This window comes from Ascidia mentula, chromosome 8 (genome assembly GCF_947561715.1).
Source record: "Ascidia mentula chromosome 8, kaAscMent1.1, whole genome shotgun sequence".
In the NCBI taxonomy this organism is placed as follows: domain Eukaryota; kingdom Metazoa; phylum Chordata; class Ascidiacea; order Phlebobranchia; family Ascidiidae; genus Ascidia; species Ascidia mentula.
In genome coordinates, this window is record NC_138573.1 from 11,628,468 (window position 1) to 11,644,629 (window position 16,162).

Sequence of the window (16,162 nt, forward strand, 5' to 3'; positions counted from 1 at the left end):
AATTTGCATGCCATAACTGTAGGCCGGATATGTGAAAATGCAGGTTTCATTGCACGAAATCGCTGTATAGACATGTACAAAGAGGACTTATTTTGCAGAATGTACACGAAGGTATACGAGACAATCGATATATTGGAAGGGCAACACACAGTGGAAAGTAACGCGCAATGCTACATGCCCAATGGTGAGTAACTAAGAGACTCAAAGCAGGAAATTATTACACCCAATAAGGATCCAAATAACACTTACTGTTAAGCCCAAGGTTTCCCATATTCTCGGCTGTGACTTAATTTTTTTTTGTGTGTGTTGCAACACCCAAAACTGAGCGTCTGTAAATGATAGCAGAGAACAATGACATGCACCCACGACACAACGAAATCTTCTCAACTTAACCAAAGCAGGAGAAAGCAAAGTTAAATAACAATTGTACGCATCACATCTGCCAAATCCTAAGCAATTATCCAACTGCTGTTGGCAAAACCATCTACATCAAGTAAATTTTGCTCTCGAAGCGGAAACAACAACGACTGTCGAATCGCCTCGTGGTTGGAAATTGTGACGTCATAAGACCCAAAGATCACGTGTTAGAAAATCCCCAGACCTCAACTCCTTGTATAAAAAAGTCTTCGGACGAAGATAGGAGGTTATTGTTAAAAGTAAGGCAGGTGTGGCTACTTCCGTGACACAAATCACTGTCCAACCACAAACCCGACAAACCACTGAAACAACAAAGAAGATACTCTCATTGAACATTGTGAAAATTTAAGCATTATGGCAGACAGAGACTTAGTTTGCTTTCTACTACATTCATAAAGCCCTAAATCTTTTTTTTGACATTAATTAACCTCTCAACAATTCTGAGAAACTTTTTGTAAAACTTCAAAACAACAAAAGACAAACTTACTCTCCACCACCTATCGTAAGAGAATCGCTGTGGCCTTTCATGAAAAACATATTTTCGCCGCTCCATGTGAAAATTTCTAACGTCGGTTCCAAAGTAAATAGAAAACTTTCGCCAGTGCCTTTAAAGTGCTCGCTCACTTGCGGTGGACAGGACGAAAAGGCACCGAATATCTGCACAATGTCAATATAACTTTAGTTGAAACGAAGATGAAATTTAGAGGTCAACAGAAAATAGTACATACGTGACCCTCGGAGTCTTGGACAATGATAGCGGTTGGTGAATCTTCCGACACCTTGTTCATCTTGCGATATAAAGTGCGAAGACTCATGCCGTGTTCAAATGTGCTGTACAACAACTTCCACGGGCACCCAACACATCGCGCTGGCAAATTTTTGCATAACTGAAAAAAAAACACGTTTGAAACATTTAAAAAATAACATTCGTAACAGAGGTTATTAATTACAGTATAGTTAAAAACAATAAGGTTTGTGCCTTACGGTATAGTGAAACACACAACACTACAGTTTTATTAGATACATGCAGAGCTGCCTACACTTACCGATAAAACACTGGAGTCGTTTAGGAGGTTGCTACTATCCAGAAGCTCGGGCATCAGCGACGTATCATCGTTTGCGAGGTCAATGGCGTTAAACGTAGATCGCCGTCTTGCTTCTTCAATGCTCACGATCTGAAACAATCAACAACTTGTATAATCCATATTAGATGACCACAATGGTAATTCTTTTGTTATAAAGTGCTCTTATATCTGGGTTTACATCTCTCCATATAGTGTGGAAGATGGTATAATTCGTGCAACATGGACCCTAACGCAGAAACTTGTTTGTATTTAACAAGTAATACAATGTCACGCGAAAACTTCTTGTTTGCTCACATGTTTTTCGCGGATGAAACCACTAAAAATGTTTGCAGCGTTCATATAATAGAAAAAACACATGGAAAAGCAAATAAGCGTTTTTAAATTTCACAACCATTTGTGAAACATATAATGCATGTTAACAGTTATCGCGCATCAATACCGCTTCCGCTACCGCTTATATGAATAGAAATGATTTATTGCCATGTACTTTTTTGACACCCGAGCGCTGTAGTATCGGTTTTTCATCGTTAGATTTGGGCAACACAAGTCTGACGTTCTCCACATTATCAATGTTTGCATTGAGGTCGCTTTCTTTTTTTGCTTTTGTCCGTAAAGCACGCAATGGCAATTTCCGCCGCGTCAACTGGACCAGTGACCAAACACATCTTCGCACAACAGTGAGCAGGAATAACAAAAACGCTTTTACTTTTCTTCGTGTTTTGCCATGCAAAAGCAAGGCTGCACCAATCAAAAACGGTACAAAATGCCAAAAACTCGAACCGTGATCAGAGAAGGTGATCAGCAACATGGTACTTAACACTGGAAGCCTTTACCACAGCCGCTACTACCCTGCGAAAGTAGGCCAGTTAAATCAATTGATTTTCACGATTATTACAGTCCTAAGAACCCACTGGCAGTGGCTGCACATACTGACTGCCAACATTTCAAATAAAACTACACTGTCTGCTGTTAGTGTCAAGTTTGATTTGAGCAACACCATATAACAAGCTTCAGAAACAACACTCGCCACGAGCATGCTTGGTTTGAAGGACGCAAAATCATGTGACGCTTCCTCAAGCGAAACAAAACGAGCGCAGGGCACAAAATTAAAAAAGCGCAACAGCTGTGCATAAACCGTCTCTCAACCCTATTATACTAACCAAGCGGCAAAAAATAAATCACTACGTTATTGTCCGTAACCGTACATTTTGTATCTTTTATGCAAACAAAAACACAACAAAAAAATAAAATCATAATTTCGAGCCCTGCTCGTGACGCGTCAACGAACAGCTGCGCTTACCTCCCACTCTTTTTCTATTTGCGAGTCGCTGAAGAAGTCCTCGACGAATTCGAGAGAGGCGTTTGTTGAAGTTCTGCCGCGTTGCTCCTCTGCCAAACTCTCGCATTCTGAGCAAAAGACTTTCTTGATCAGCAAACGTTTTCGCGCAATATCTCTCATGTTTCACTGCCCCAGATTTTGTTAAATGAAATCGGATAAGGGTGGTGTGTATTAAATACACCCTATCACGTGACTGCGGGGCGCGTGAGATCTTTCAGCTTTTCTGACGTAATGTTTAAAGTTTCACGAGATTACATCACTGTGCAAAACATTTGTGTAAACATTTAAAGGTCAGAAAAAGGCGTAAATAGGCGTGGATGTTTACAACGCGGCCAACACCACGTTTCAAATTATTCGCATCAACAAATAATAAAGTAGTTTTACTTAAAACCTGTATATTGCTACATACAACAGTAAGCAAATAAACTTTAAATGGAATTAGTATAGTATTGCTACAATTGCCTGTAGGCTGATTCTGGAAACATTTACAAAAAAATAAAAAAAATATGTGAGACACAACCAACTATAACTGAGTAATACAAAAACACTTTTTTATTTTTAGATAACGGCGCTGCCTTTGTCAGTTTTACTGAAAACTTACTTGTAGGAGCATTGCCATCATTAGATGTTCTGTCGGTGATGACGAATCCACGTTGTTCGGCAAAGTCCAAAGCGTAAGGGTCTGGAGTCCATTGCATGAAAAACGCTAACAACTGATCCGACCTGAAAGGTATAATACACGTTGATTTATTTTTGTTGGTTGAGCATGATTACCACAAGGTTTAACAACATCTCACCTGCTTTTCTGAACCTTAAACCAGCTTTCCTTCAGAGGTTCGTCATCTTGCTGTGCATCTTCGTCTGATGTTTCGACCAAATTGTTATTTTGGACAAACGTTTTCATCATTGGTAGTTTTGATCGTACACAGAAAAACATGCTGTCCCTATCAAACACAAACGTACATAATAATTATTTCCAATCACATTTCCACTTCTCAAAACACTTCTTTCTATTTCTGCCACACAGTTTCGTAATCGTATTGGTTGAAAATACAGTTATTGCGAAAGTGCGGGATGTCGTTTCAAGCAATCACGACTCGTCACACTGATCTGACGCATGGGCAGTAACACGTGGGAAACAGGATTGCGCAACTTTTTGGCCCGCAGCAAAGTTTTAACGAGCTGACGTTCTAAGCAATAAACATTAATTATTTGTTTAAAATTCTCTGCAACATGGACGGTCGGACACAGTTCACCTTGTCTATACTCAATTTGACAAGAATTATCACTCGAAACAGCCGATTCCACAACCCCTCAAATCTGCACCACGTCTCGCTCGACGCAGTAACTACGGTTTCCTGGCGGCGACATTTAATTGGCGATTTAATGCTTTTGGTTCGAGCAACAACTAGCTTCGGCTTGTATTTGTACCCTGCATATTGTTATTGCAGGCCAGATTGCCCTTTTTAAGTAAAACCACAAATGCTCAGATTTACTAACAGTTGGTCATCACTAAGACAAGCTCACGATAAACATTGTATTGATAATAAGAAGAACCACTTTCAACCCCGGCAATACAATGCCTGAGACATGGCTTTACAAAACTTCATTAAGTCTTTATTGATAAAAACTATATTGTCTTATACAATGTAAACTTTGATATACACCTGGCCAAGCTAAAACCTGCTTACAACAACAATTTTGCACTATGTACATATCGGCAATAAGGCTGCACTGATTGATATGCAGCGCTTTCGCGTCTGCAGCGCACCTTTATTTAAAGCCCATCGAGCTTGTTTCCCTGCTCACGAAGTGAACACGCGCTCGACTTGTGGGCAGCCGACGAACATTGTAAAGTGACCTATGGACAGTATGAGGAGAAAAGAGAGATTCGACGATAACCCGACAAACTCATTTGGCTTGTGTGCCTATCCACCGTGTCTCTAGCACACACGTAAACGCCTCTCGCCTCCGATTGTGCTTACGATGCAAAAAGCCTGAACAGTCAAGCCACCGAAAACAATAAACAGGCGACGCCGATTTTTGGCAAATCTTGGCGGTGGCGAACAACAGATATTGAATGACCCATGAACGAAGACCTCATCTGACCCTTCCGTACTTGCCGGCATTACTCAGCATCGACATGGTGCAAAGTGCGCCGGTTTTCGCCTTATTAAGCAAACCTCGAGTATTATAATGTCACAACTGCATCCATACGTACATTGCAGAGATTTGCATGGGTTTTATATTCGCACCTTATTAAATCACCCTTTCATTGCACGTTTGCCGTCCCCGGTTATGACGCATATCAAACCGCGTGCCGAACGCATGGAAAAGGTTGTGACGCGTCGCAATTTGGTTGAATATGATTCCCGTGCATTATGACTTAGGCATCCTACGTCACATGTGTGGGTCCATCAATATGTAACCAAGAAAAAACTAAACACAAATGCAAACAGTTACCAACTCGACAAAACACTATAGAACAGAGCAGCATTGTAATCGGCATTACGCGAAAAGCAATTAAGCGAAAACGTCTTGTTACAAATCTTGAATATGTAAAGTATATAAAAATACATAAATAAATACTACATACCAGGATCAAAAAAAATTACGCCACATCGAACAAAACTACTTTTAGGCAACAGTGGATCGAACGCTGTTTCATCTGACCTACAATAAAGTCGCAAACCTATGGAAAATTTTGCCGTCGCCCCCAATTTTGACGCAGGTGTAATCTTTATTTCGTGATTGCGCCGACCCAAGTTGACCCTGTCGTGTTTCCCTTTCTTAGAACGAGCAGGGATGCAGAAGACACCAACTGATCAGTTTAGACAAACTCAGCGGTCACACTGGAGATGTGCACACGCAAGGAAACTGGCTATTTCATATCAACGAAAGCGACCTTATACAAATTAATATCCTGGCAACAACAAAATATTTCTAATAATGCAGTTCGTCGCAAATAGAATAGCAGGTTTACACATAACCGCTATTTTCCTAAACCTCTTACATAATATTGGGACATTGATTAAAAACACATGACTGAACGGCACAAAAAACTAAACTAGTAAAATTCAAACAATCTGCATCCTGAGTTGACGTTTGCCACTTTCTTGATAAAAAGGTGGTAAATGCAAGACACACTTCTATCGCACAGCTACAGCTGGTTAAAACAGCAACTGCTGGATCGAAACATACATTTCTTTTTTGTATCGGGGCGCGACGGTAATAATTTATGCGAGTATCCATATTAGGTGTGATACAGACTATAACCTTTACTAACGTTGTCGAAATACAAGGTTTGAGTTCTAACTGCAAGACAAAATGTCATTTTGCAAGAAACCAAAAAAATTGCAACAAAGCCGTGTACGCATTTATCGACTCATGTCGAATCTATATTGCCTAAATACACGAAAACAGGGGATAATAAACCAATCTTATGACTGAAATGGAAATTAACTAAAACGTCAGCAAACGGTTGTAGGGAGTTGTGTTGTTGCTCCCGTGTTTGTCAGAAACTCGGAATTTTTGTTGGGAGATGAATTGAAGTTACGCACATCGCTTCTAACAACAAAGTGTTGTTGTGGTTAAAAAATACGCAAGTTTTGGTATTGGAGTTGGGAAGAACTGTTTGGCATTTCACTTAGCTTTGAACACAACAACATATTGTATAGGTGCGCCAAGGTTAACTACGTTCGTTACCGCACAATAAAATATTAATTACAAAATAAGAACAATCTTTCAATGCTTTGAATTAAGGTTTTATCAGTGCAGAAAGTGGTGTAAAAATGTGGTTTACTGAATGACAAAAATCTGATATTGATTGACATTTATTACACTGCAAGTGCTACATCAGGTATATGCTGACTTACAGACAATCCCATAATATTCCAAAGACATATAAGAAGTGTCACAAAATATTTTTGTGTTGGGTAATTGTTAAATTACATTTCCCAAGATTGATAAATTAGGCAAGAGAAATATCTGCCCCATTGACCATTTCACAACCAAACCAACTAAAAAATAGTTGGAAACTCCCTTGCCTGTTATGTGCAGCTGTTAATAGCAACACATCACAGAGAGGGGTAAAAGCATAGTTTCTCAGAGCTGCATAGCGCCCTCCAGCAGAATGCATAAAACATAGCCTTTTTTACTAAAAAATCAGATAAGTGCTTGTAACTTAAGCTTAAGTTTAGCAGCACATGCGTCAATATACAGCTGTGGTTTGGTCCTTCTACACAACCCCCTGGGGACTTTGGTCAATAAGCAACAACCTGGCAAAAGTTCATTTCTTTAAATTACTACCCAGACTTCATTGAACCGATCCATGTAATGAACACATAAATAAATTGAAGCAGGAAAAGTGCATTTGCACTTGATACATAACCATCATGTAGGATAGACATTACCTTGATTGAGGAGAAGGGAAGTCATCATCATTATGATTGATTACATCAGTTCCAGGAATCATTTCTAGTGAACATAAAAAGGTATGAAAATTCTCAGCACAAAGCTGTCCCGTTTAGCTATTACGAGAAAGCATTTCTGTCATCATACAATACCATACGCACAGGATAATTTTACAAAATTTATTTAAGCGCACCTTATAAATAAATTGCAAATTCTAACAAAACCTCTAAACATTGACCACCAATTTTATGTCACATTTTACCTCCGACTGTTTTCGCAAGATGATGCAAAAGTGGAAATTCTTTCATCAGTTTATCCTCCTGTGTTTCATTATATTGTGACTTGTCAGTTGGTGAAGGATCAGCATCATCAAAATTTACAGTGGATTCAAATTGTTCCGTCAAGGAAACTGGCTCAGAGGTCACAACATGTTCTTGCATGTCAATTAAACTTCCGGCTTTGGTTGCAGTTACACAAGCACCTTTTTCTTTTGAACTGCTACTTCCATGTGAGCTATTACTTCTGTGAGCAAATTGAAACACAATAACATTGACCATATGGAGTATGTGGTCCAGTTTCATTTTCATTTGTTTGCAAAACAAAATCTAATCAATACCCTGGCATTATAAAGCCTTTTTTTTACAGTAATTGCCTGACAAACATTAGAAGAACATGGCATCAGTTCCACAAATCTTTGAAAACGAAACTATTCCCCATGTGCACACATAATGTTAATAAAGATGTTTGTTATTTTCTTAAGCCCAATTATTGTGGTTGTGTAACAACAAAGTAATATTAACCAAAGTTTTGAGGAAATATACACACCCATACATAAGTAACTTAATGATTCCAGTACCTGTATTTGGCAACACTGACTTTTTCATTAAACATTGTAGCACTGATGATTGAAGGCATTGTACACATGATTCCAAACTTGTCACAACCAAATGCAACAGCCAGTGGATCTTGTGGGTTGGGGTCAAACATAAGTGAGGTCGGTGTGACAAGTAAAATTCCCTCAACAGAATCCTGTTGCCAAACATACATAAACATTGATAGTTTGTTGACATTTTCATGCTGAAAAATGGGCCTTAATTTTTATCTGATTTGCTTGCACATTGTCAAGTTAATTTGTACTGCTAATTAGAATTAAATTGTGAGGTATGGGTGGGCATAGTAAAGGCGTAGAGACAGGTTGCAATTTTTTATATGTGAGAACTCTTATTGAGCAAAAAATTTACAACTTACATCAGTTGGTACAGAATACTTTTCGTTTTATGCATTTATTTTATCAAGACATTTTGCACCCACACTTCACGAAATACCAAAACATTTATGTGGAATGCTACAACCTCCCTTACAAAATAGGCATACAATATTACTTCAATACTATTCCCATATGCTAGTTACTCTACATACCTGTGTTGGAGTAACATAGCAGACTTTCATCTTAAGAAAGTTTTCTTCAAAGGTCTCTGAAGCATTTGAATCACAAGATATAATTCGTTCCCTGTCTATTTGCTTTCTTGATGCATGAATTTCATCCACAACATCTGAGCAAAAATATCTAAAGCATCACACACTGACAACTAATATTAAAAAGCAGTAATAAAAATACCACCTGCAACAGCAGAGCCACATTTTTGAATTATTATGCACATGGTCCAAAACTACCCACACTCTTGTTACAAACACCATAGCACACAAACCATTATGCACAGAAGTGGTCTTGTGGTAGTCTTTCTATGAAATGTTGTACTACCAACAACGTTTATTTTCCATTTTGAACATTAAACATAGTCTGTGTTAATCATTAATATATCTTTTTTTTCAGCTAAGGCCAATATTAGCGCCAAAGATACAACCATGTTTTTACGAGCAGGTATTTGAAACCAATAAAGCAGGTATCAAAGTATACAATACCTTTCATTAATTTAAGTCTAATGATTACAAAAATTAAGCAGAGATAAACCAACACCATGTTACCTGTTTTTAAACTAACTAAAATATTTCTTGGTAAATATACCTTTTTCCAACTGAGTTAATTTCAAATCATCTTCCATTGCAGTAAATTCAATCAAATTTCCAAAACTGTGTTCTGTATGTTTCTGCATTACCAAATATTTATATACATTATATTGTGTATAGCAGATTAAGTTGAGCGTATAGTTTTAATAACTTACATTCAAACCCGTGTTGCTGTTTGGGTCGGATTGCTCACTTTCAAATGGATTAAACATGATGGTTTGAAACTGAAAGAAAATATGTTTATTTCTCCAAACTCTCTTTGGTAATTCTATTTCCGTTACATCATACCATGCTTTGGCATAAAATCATGAAATGAACAATTGACATACTGATCAAACTCTGGTTTGGACACTGAGCTATGTCTGATACAAAGGAATCAATTTAGGTAATATAAAAAGGAGTTTCATGCATTTGTTAGATCCATGTAGTTAGATTAGGCATCTCAAATGCAAACATTATCAAAATCAGTTGTGGAAGTTCATGTATTGGGCAAAAAACTAAATTTAACATCATGCCAATGCACTTGGTTTACATTCAACATTCATACAATTGGATCATTTATAATTTTTAGTGGGAAGGAAAATTACTGGAAATCACCTCAATTTTACTTGTTTTTATGGAAATCTTTACTTGCTTGGCAGTAAAACAAATTTGGATGAAAAATGTTGTTTAAACGTGGAAACCAAGTTTATTTTTTTCCATTAAAGTGTCATCAAATTTATATGTAGAATCCTTATGATGTATTTACAAGTAACAACTGACAAAAATGTGAATTTGTTAATATTATAACAGTTATATAATTTTGGGGTTCATCTTTCCAAAATCAACCCCTATTTCCCCAGTATTTCTAAACTGTACTCTAGCAACTTTGTGCATTGTGGGATTTTGTGCAGCTTTGTTCAACTTTGCACAGCTTTGTGCGGCTCTGTGCGAGTTTGTGTGACTTTTGTATGTCGTTTACCCCACGCATGGATATCTCTCTTCATATCTGGTCAAACGTACCTTCCCCCAATTAATTTCGAAATTCCAGCATTGAAAGTTTGCCCTGTGGGAGCGACCATTCGAAAAATACATGTGGAAATATTTCCAATAAGATTATTGTTAAATTCCAGCCACCTATGTTCTACAAGCTTAGGTAACTGACAATGATGTTCAAAACATGTGATGAAATTACAGGGTATTCTATTATAATCAGATTCAGATGGTTATTATTGCGATTTTTTCCAAGAATAAACCGCTGCAGAGTTTCGATCTCAGAGCACAGTCCAGTCCTGGGTTTAGACTTTCCTACAGGAGGAACCACCATCCAATGCTGTTTTTTTTTGTGTCATTTGTCTGTCATTGACCCAATTTTTTTAAAAATGTCACAAAAAATAAAAGCCATTTTGGACACAATGCCCCAAAGGAAATTGGCTGGTAGATTATTCAAGTTGCTTACATTTTTGCGAACGAAAGTATTATAACGTAAATGACCAAAATAAATTGAAAATGTCCTAAATTTTTGCTGGCATTTCGGTCATTTGACAGAAATTTTTTGGTGAAAAAAAAACCCAGATCCAATGTCAAATATGAAAGAATAATAGATGCATATTTCTTTTGATCACAGAATAGTATACTTAAATTTGTACAAAGTTGCACGAGCAGAGTTTAGTAGCACCCCTATTTCCCTGCCGCAATGCATAACAATTTAAAATTTTTGTTAAAAATGACTGTGTGTACCTCCCTTTAAAAAGACTAAACTAATAAATTTAAATGTCCTGCCAACAAATAATATTTTTCCTGTGTGATTTTACTGTCTCATGTTTTGTATCATACCATGTGGATATGCAATGATTAAAATCAAAGACAAACTTACATTTGGTTGGTTATTTGCTTGCGATGGTAAAACAGACAGCGGTTTAAGAAATGAGAATTCACCATCAAACGAAGAGGATGTTGGTTGGTTTTCATTTTTGAAACCAGGTTCATTGCTGATATCAGGTACAAACAGCATCTAGGAATAAACATTTTAGCCTGGAATATTCACAAATATTTTTCCCTTAAAGTGAACTAAGACAAATAACATTCATGTTTAATTGGAATGTTACCTGTCCTGGAAAAATCAAATTGGATGAAAGTCGGTTCAGTTTCATAATTTTTGATGTTGTTGTGTCAAAATTTACTGCAATGCTTCGGAGAGTATCACGACTCTGCACCTAATATATATTGAAGGATGTTGAGGTGGTTTTGGCATGCAAGTACAGTAAAAGTTTTGACAGAAACACAATTGGCAGCTAATAGGATGCAAACTATCAACACAGAAAAATAGCTGTCGTTCAGTGACAGGAACTCATGCTGTTAAAGCCAAACCCAATTGTTTTGTTGAGTATCAATACAAGCTCAGCCTGCACGATCAAAAGTGGCTAAATTACTTTTTGCCAAGCTTACCTGATACTTCTGGCATCCATTTGGAACGGTGTTGATGTGTGTGTGCTGTTCTGATGACAACATGCTTGAGCAGCTTAATACTACTTCTTTGGGTTGCAGTTAATGAATTTCACCAGGTTAATATAATTTAAAACATCTTCAGAGACCGATATACAACAAACTGTCTGGGATAACAGAAATTTGATTGACTAAAAACATACACCCACAATATCAAACACAGTGTTATCAAACCATTGGTTATTATATGTGCACTATCTTCATTTTCACAACTTGACACCAAACAAATTTAGGAATTGGCTTCCAAAATCGGGCATTGTCATGTTGAATTCGTTGCGTTCACATCCATGCAACAATTAAAATAGGAAGCGACAAAACGATTAAACAAAGGTAAACCATCTTAACCAAGCATGCGAAAACGTTTTGGCAACACGCAGTCATGCACAGCACGACTATAAACAAGCCACCAACAAGACGACGCCAACTACAAAATGCAAAATATAACCAACATGTCCAGTTTTACTGCCGCAGCAAAGAACGCATACGCCTGATTTCCTTTGTGGCAGTTGCTGGAAACGAAATAAGTTGTTTCTACACATTCTGGCATAGGTGTTCGCTGTCTGCCTGTTTTACATACATCCATAACGTTCGGCCAAGGGTCATGTGATGTGAATTGCGATCGCTGCTAAAAGCCTACAGGCAAATATGGCCAACATGGCGTTCAGGATTCTCTGTATAATGTCATAATTCTTGACATAATTATCGAAACCGGATCCCTTCCATTTTGAAGCTCGGCTGTAAATCAACTAATGGAAAAATATACCCCAAACGTTTAGGGTTTTGGCATATATTTCAATTCACCACCCACCTATACATTCATATACAATTAACGTTGCTTTCTGTTTCTATGCAGTGTAAACTTTTTGTTCACTGTCTATGGCTAGAAAAAAGCAGGTTTTTATTTTTTAAACCACAAATGCGCATTTGGTAACTTGAAACAGAAAGTCTCAGAAACGAACATATGTGTGATTGCTGTCTCTGAAATATCCTTATCCCCCTTTCTGTGCACTCCTGCTAAGTCCTATAACATACCTGTTGAATTACATGAAAGTAACAATAAATTCTACATAGACTGAGAACAAATGTGTGATTGTGAATTTCTTTTTGGCAAATAACAACTAACAAACAATATTCTTCGACTTCAAAGAAATAACACAATGCGCTAGTATATGTAATACTGTCCACTTTGCATTAAAAAATGTCATTTTTAGGAGACAGAGACACGGCAGACTATAAGGCCAACACAGCTCCCTATTCAATCGAATCAAACTGCATCAATAAAACTATTCAAAGGGTTCCCAGAAAGACGTGAACAAAAGCTGCGCATTTTCCTTTTCGTCTGAGCAGGGCCTTGAGACAAACCAAACAAGGAGTCATACATTTTTTGGACACTTTAAACACACTCAAATTACCGCCAATCCGTTTTTCATTAGAATGAGTTTTTTACCCTGGATGAGCGAAGTTGCGGATGTAACGCATTTTGTGTATGGACGCCTTCGAAAAGTGACGACTGATTGAACTGTAAGCGCATATTTGACACAAGGTGGACGTAAATGTGTAGGTATGTAGAAGGCGTGCCTGAATGATATTTGTTAATATGCATAGCGTATTAAGCTGTTCTGAAAATAAGGAAAATACAACATCTTTATGCATCCAGACCCTAGAGGCCTGCATGCGGCTTCCGACCTCAGGCCTAACCCATACTATGCTCAAACGTCATAATGCTGGTTTAACATGTACTTCTAGAAAGGTGGTGTATTTGGAAAATAAAGCATATTCGTGTTACACCTCACCAAATACACGTCCAAAGCATTCGACGTTAATATCGACCGAATTTGTCCTTGAAATGACATCGATGATAACTGAACTAGTTTCAAGTATGTTGCACGATACTTACTAGTTGAGCCATTGAAAATAATTCCAACACATAGAAACCCAACATGTACACAGCAAGGTTGTTAAATAATAAAGGCGCAGAGAAAATCAAATACAACTGTCTTTAAGTGGATATATAAATCGAGTTGCTACACACATGGTTAACAAAGAAAATATATTGCACTAGTGCCATGACAATACACAGCTTATGTGGGTATCAATAGGATACAAAAATCAGATACTGAATAAAATAACAGCAATGTAAACAAAGGCATTAATGAAATTTTGCTGTACCAAAATGACATCACAGGACAAGGCACATAAGCAAAATTATTGCTTCAAACCAGGCTGCATCTAAAACTATGTGAAAAGATGTAATGTTATGCATACAAATTGTCCAGTTGTAAAGTTTATAGCTGCAAGAAATGCACGTGTGAACACTATGGCCCAATTTGCTTTCATTGTTAAAGAGAATAAAACACATTATTTAACTACAAGGCAAACACCATCAAATTGTCTTGTTGCAAGGTGGAGGTTCTAATTTCCATAGTTTTTTGCAATACAAGAGCTATGGTGCATACATACTTCATAAAAGTACAAAACAAGTGTGCATGGATATAAAAAAATTATAGCAAATCATTGAAATAAACTAAACGACTTTTCAAACAGAAGTGTTTAAAAGTTTAATTTAACTATGATCATCATCACTGTTCAAGTTGGGGTTATGTGATGCAAAACCTGGATTTTCTCTGGAGAATCGGTGAAGCAGCAAAACTTCTTCATCAGTTGAATCACGGTTTTCTGAAGAGGATAACCTTTCTTCATTACTCTGGAGGTGGTTGGGTTTAACTTTAAAGTATTGAGCTTCATCTACATTGGCATTTGAAAGCTGTGTTTTTTCACGATCAAGTTTGCGGCGAGAAAGTTTTTTTTCATACGAGTCCACACCACTTTCATTTCGCTTCATTAATGGTTTCCTCATGAGCAGACTATCAACCACCCAAAACATCAGAGCATTGACACAGAATGGCACAATTAGCATAACAACCACAACTTCAACTTGTGGGTTTTTTATCCACAGTAGCATAATGTGTCTGACATTTTTCCAAAATGGAGGAATGACCATTAGACCTACCAGTACCTTAAATAAAAAATATATATTTTACTTGTAACATTTACACATCTTTTTTATCTTTGGGTTTAAAAGCACAACATCACAGCTACGGGAATTTTATACAATGCAAAATGAGACATTGTGACAATGGTGTGATTTTAACAATACAAATTGTGACTTACTTTTTCGATCAGCATTACAATTAGATACAAGGCACACTGTCCTAACCATGCACTACACTTGGGTGGATATCCATATTCCCCAAAGTACAAGCTGGTGCATTTGTAACGATGCACAATGTACTGAGTGATCTGAAAATATTTGTAGTGTTTTGCTACTGCTTGCAAAAAAATACATTATTGATGTTTCAAACCTTAAAGCCGAGGTATATGATAAACAGTCCAACGGTTGAATCAAGAAGAAAGCTTATAAGATACCATGTACATGGATCTTCACCAGCAGCATCAGCAAGATAAACATTTGCAAAATGTATGAAACCAGCACCGAACCCCTTAGTTATTAAAAATAGGAATTGGTATTAGAAAAACACATATATAATATAGTAAAAACACTTTCATTAATCATTGGAAAATTAATCCACTCAGTGTGGATAACTAGCTAGCATTTCATTGACAACATGTGCAACCTTCATCCATACATGTGTTACATTTATTCATCAGAAAATACGACCAAAACAAAATAAAAAAATCAATAACCTGTTTTGAAGTGTCATAAAACCATATTCTCCAGGACCTTCTTTCTGATTTAGGTTCTCTCCATCGTTTAATTAGCAGGGTACTGAAAGCAATAGCCCCTAAAATTCCCTGAAATAATAAAGGAGGGTAATGTATGTGTTCCTAAACGAAAACATAAAGACTGCAAAAAACTGAACACATTAAATAATTAATCATATTATTTAATTGTATTGGCCCTATAGCCTATAGTTGGTTTTGGTTACAATCGGAAATACTCAGACACATAAACACACACTTTGCAGGTTTACTTTAAAGTAGGTAGTGTGTTCAATATTACAGGTGGAGCCTGATAAAACATTTGGTAGATGCGTCACCTGAACAAAGATTCCAAAACTTCCAACAAGTTCTCCTCTTTGGCAGTGCGGGGATACCGAATCATTCATTGAGATCGAGTTGTCGTCTACGTACACTAAATGGTTTGGAACTGTGTCCGATAGTTTCGAAAGGCTAAACACCATTCGCTCATGTTTTACACCACATCAAAAGAAGTCCGTAAACCATGCACAGTTTTAAGGCAATCACAAATATACAGGGCTAAATAACAAACAAAACTAAGCAAACGTAGTGAAACTGCTCAGGCAACTACGTAAATCGGATGAGAAGAAGGGTTCAATGCGGATACTTCAGAAATCGTTACAAAACAAAATATTTT

The 16,162-nt window shown here is 37.2% G+C and overlaps 2 protein-coding genes across 2 annotated transcripts; both read right to left on the reverse strand.

The window, feature by feature from the left end:
* Positions 1–498: 498 nt before the first annotated feature.
* Positions 499–12,341, reverse strand: LOC145912683 (oxidation resistance protein 1-like). Its single transcript, XM_083000242.1, has 16 exons — positions 11,710–12,341; positions 11,370–11,477; positions 11,138–11,275; positions 9,438–9,506; positions 9,281–9,362; positions 8,674–8,807; positions 8,111–8,283; positions 7,517–7,776; positions 7,254–7,317; positions 3,639–3,785; positions 3,443–3,564; positions 2,803–2,909; positions 1,464–1,592; positions 1,146–1,304; positions 905–1,074; positions 499–719 (listed from the first exon to the last, which is right to left on the reverse strand). Exons 1-16 carry the CDS (start codon positions 11,770–11,772, stop codon positions 578–580), a joined length of 2,067 nt encoding a protein of 688 aa, XP_082856368.1. The 5' UTR covers positions 11,773–12,341; the 3' UTR covers positions 499–577.
* A 1,207-nt stretch (positions 12,342–13,548) lies between these two features.
* On the reverse strand, positions 13,549–16,083 carry LOC145912699 (store-operated calcium entry regulator STIMATE-like). Its single transcript, XM_083000259.1, has 5 exons — positions 15,825–16,083; positions 15,472–15,579; positions 15,129–15,266; positions 14,938–15,066; positions 13,549–14,782 (listed from the first exon to the last, which is right to left on the reverse strand). The coding sequence occupies exons 1-5, from the start codon at positions 15,966–15,968 to the stop codon at positions 14,330–14,332; spliced, it is 972 nt and encodes a 323-aa protein (XP_082856385.1). The 5' UTR covers positions 15,969–16,083; the 3' UTR covers positions 13,549–14,329.
* Between the last annotated feature and the right edge of the window lie 79 nt (positions 16,084–16,162).

Bases quoted from the DNA above. Each gene is read 5' to 3' on its own strand.
- LOC145912699 (XM_083000259.1), bottom strand. From the start codon at position 15,968: ATGGTGTTTAGCCTTTCGAAACTATCGGACACAGTTCCAAACCATTTA. The intron at 15,267-15,471 runs GTTATTGATTTT...TTAATAACTAAG, and splicing joins TTTATGACACTTCAAAACAG to GGGTTCGGTGCTGGTTTCAT. The intron at 14,783-14,937 runs GTAAGTCACAAT...TTTTTATTTAAG, and splicing joins TTGTAATGCTGATCGAAAAA to GTACTGGTAGGTCTAATGGT.
- LOC145912683 (XM_083000242.1), bottom strand. From the start codon at position 11,772: ATGTTGTCATCAGAACAGCACACACACATCAACACCGTTCCAAATGGA. The intron at 9,363-9,437 runs GTAAGTTATTAA...TTGGTAATGCAG, and splicing joins ACAGCAACACGGGTTTGAAT to AAACATACAGAACACAGTTT. The intron at 1,305-1,463 runs GTAAGTGTAGGC...TTTTTTTTTCAG, and splicing joins ACGACTCCAGTGTTTTATCG to TTATGCAAAAATTTGCCAGC.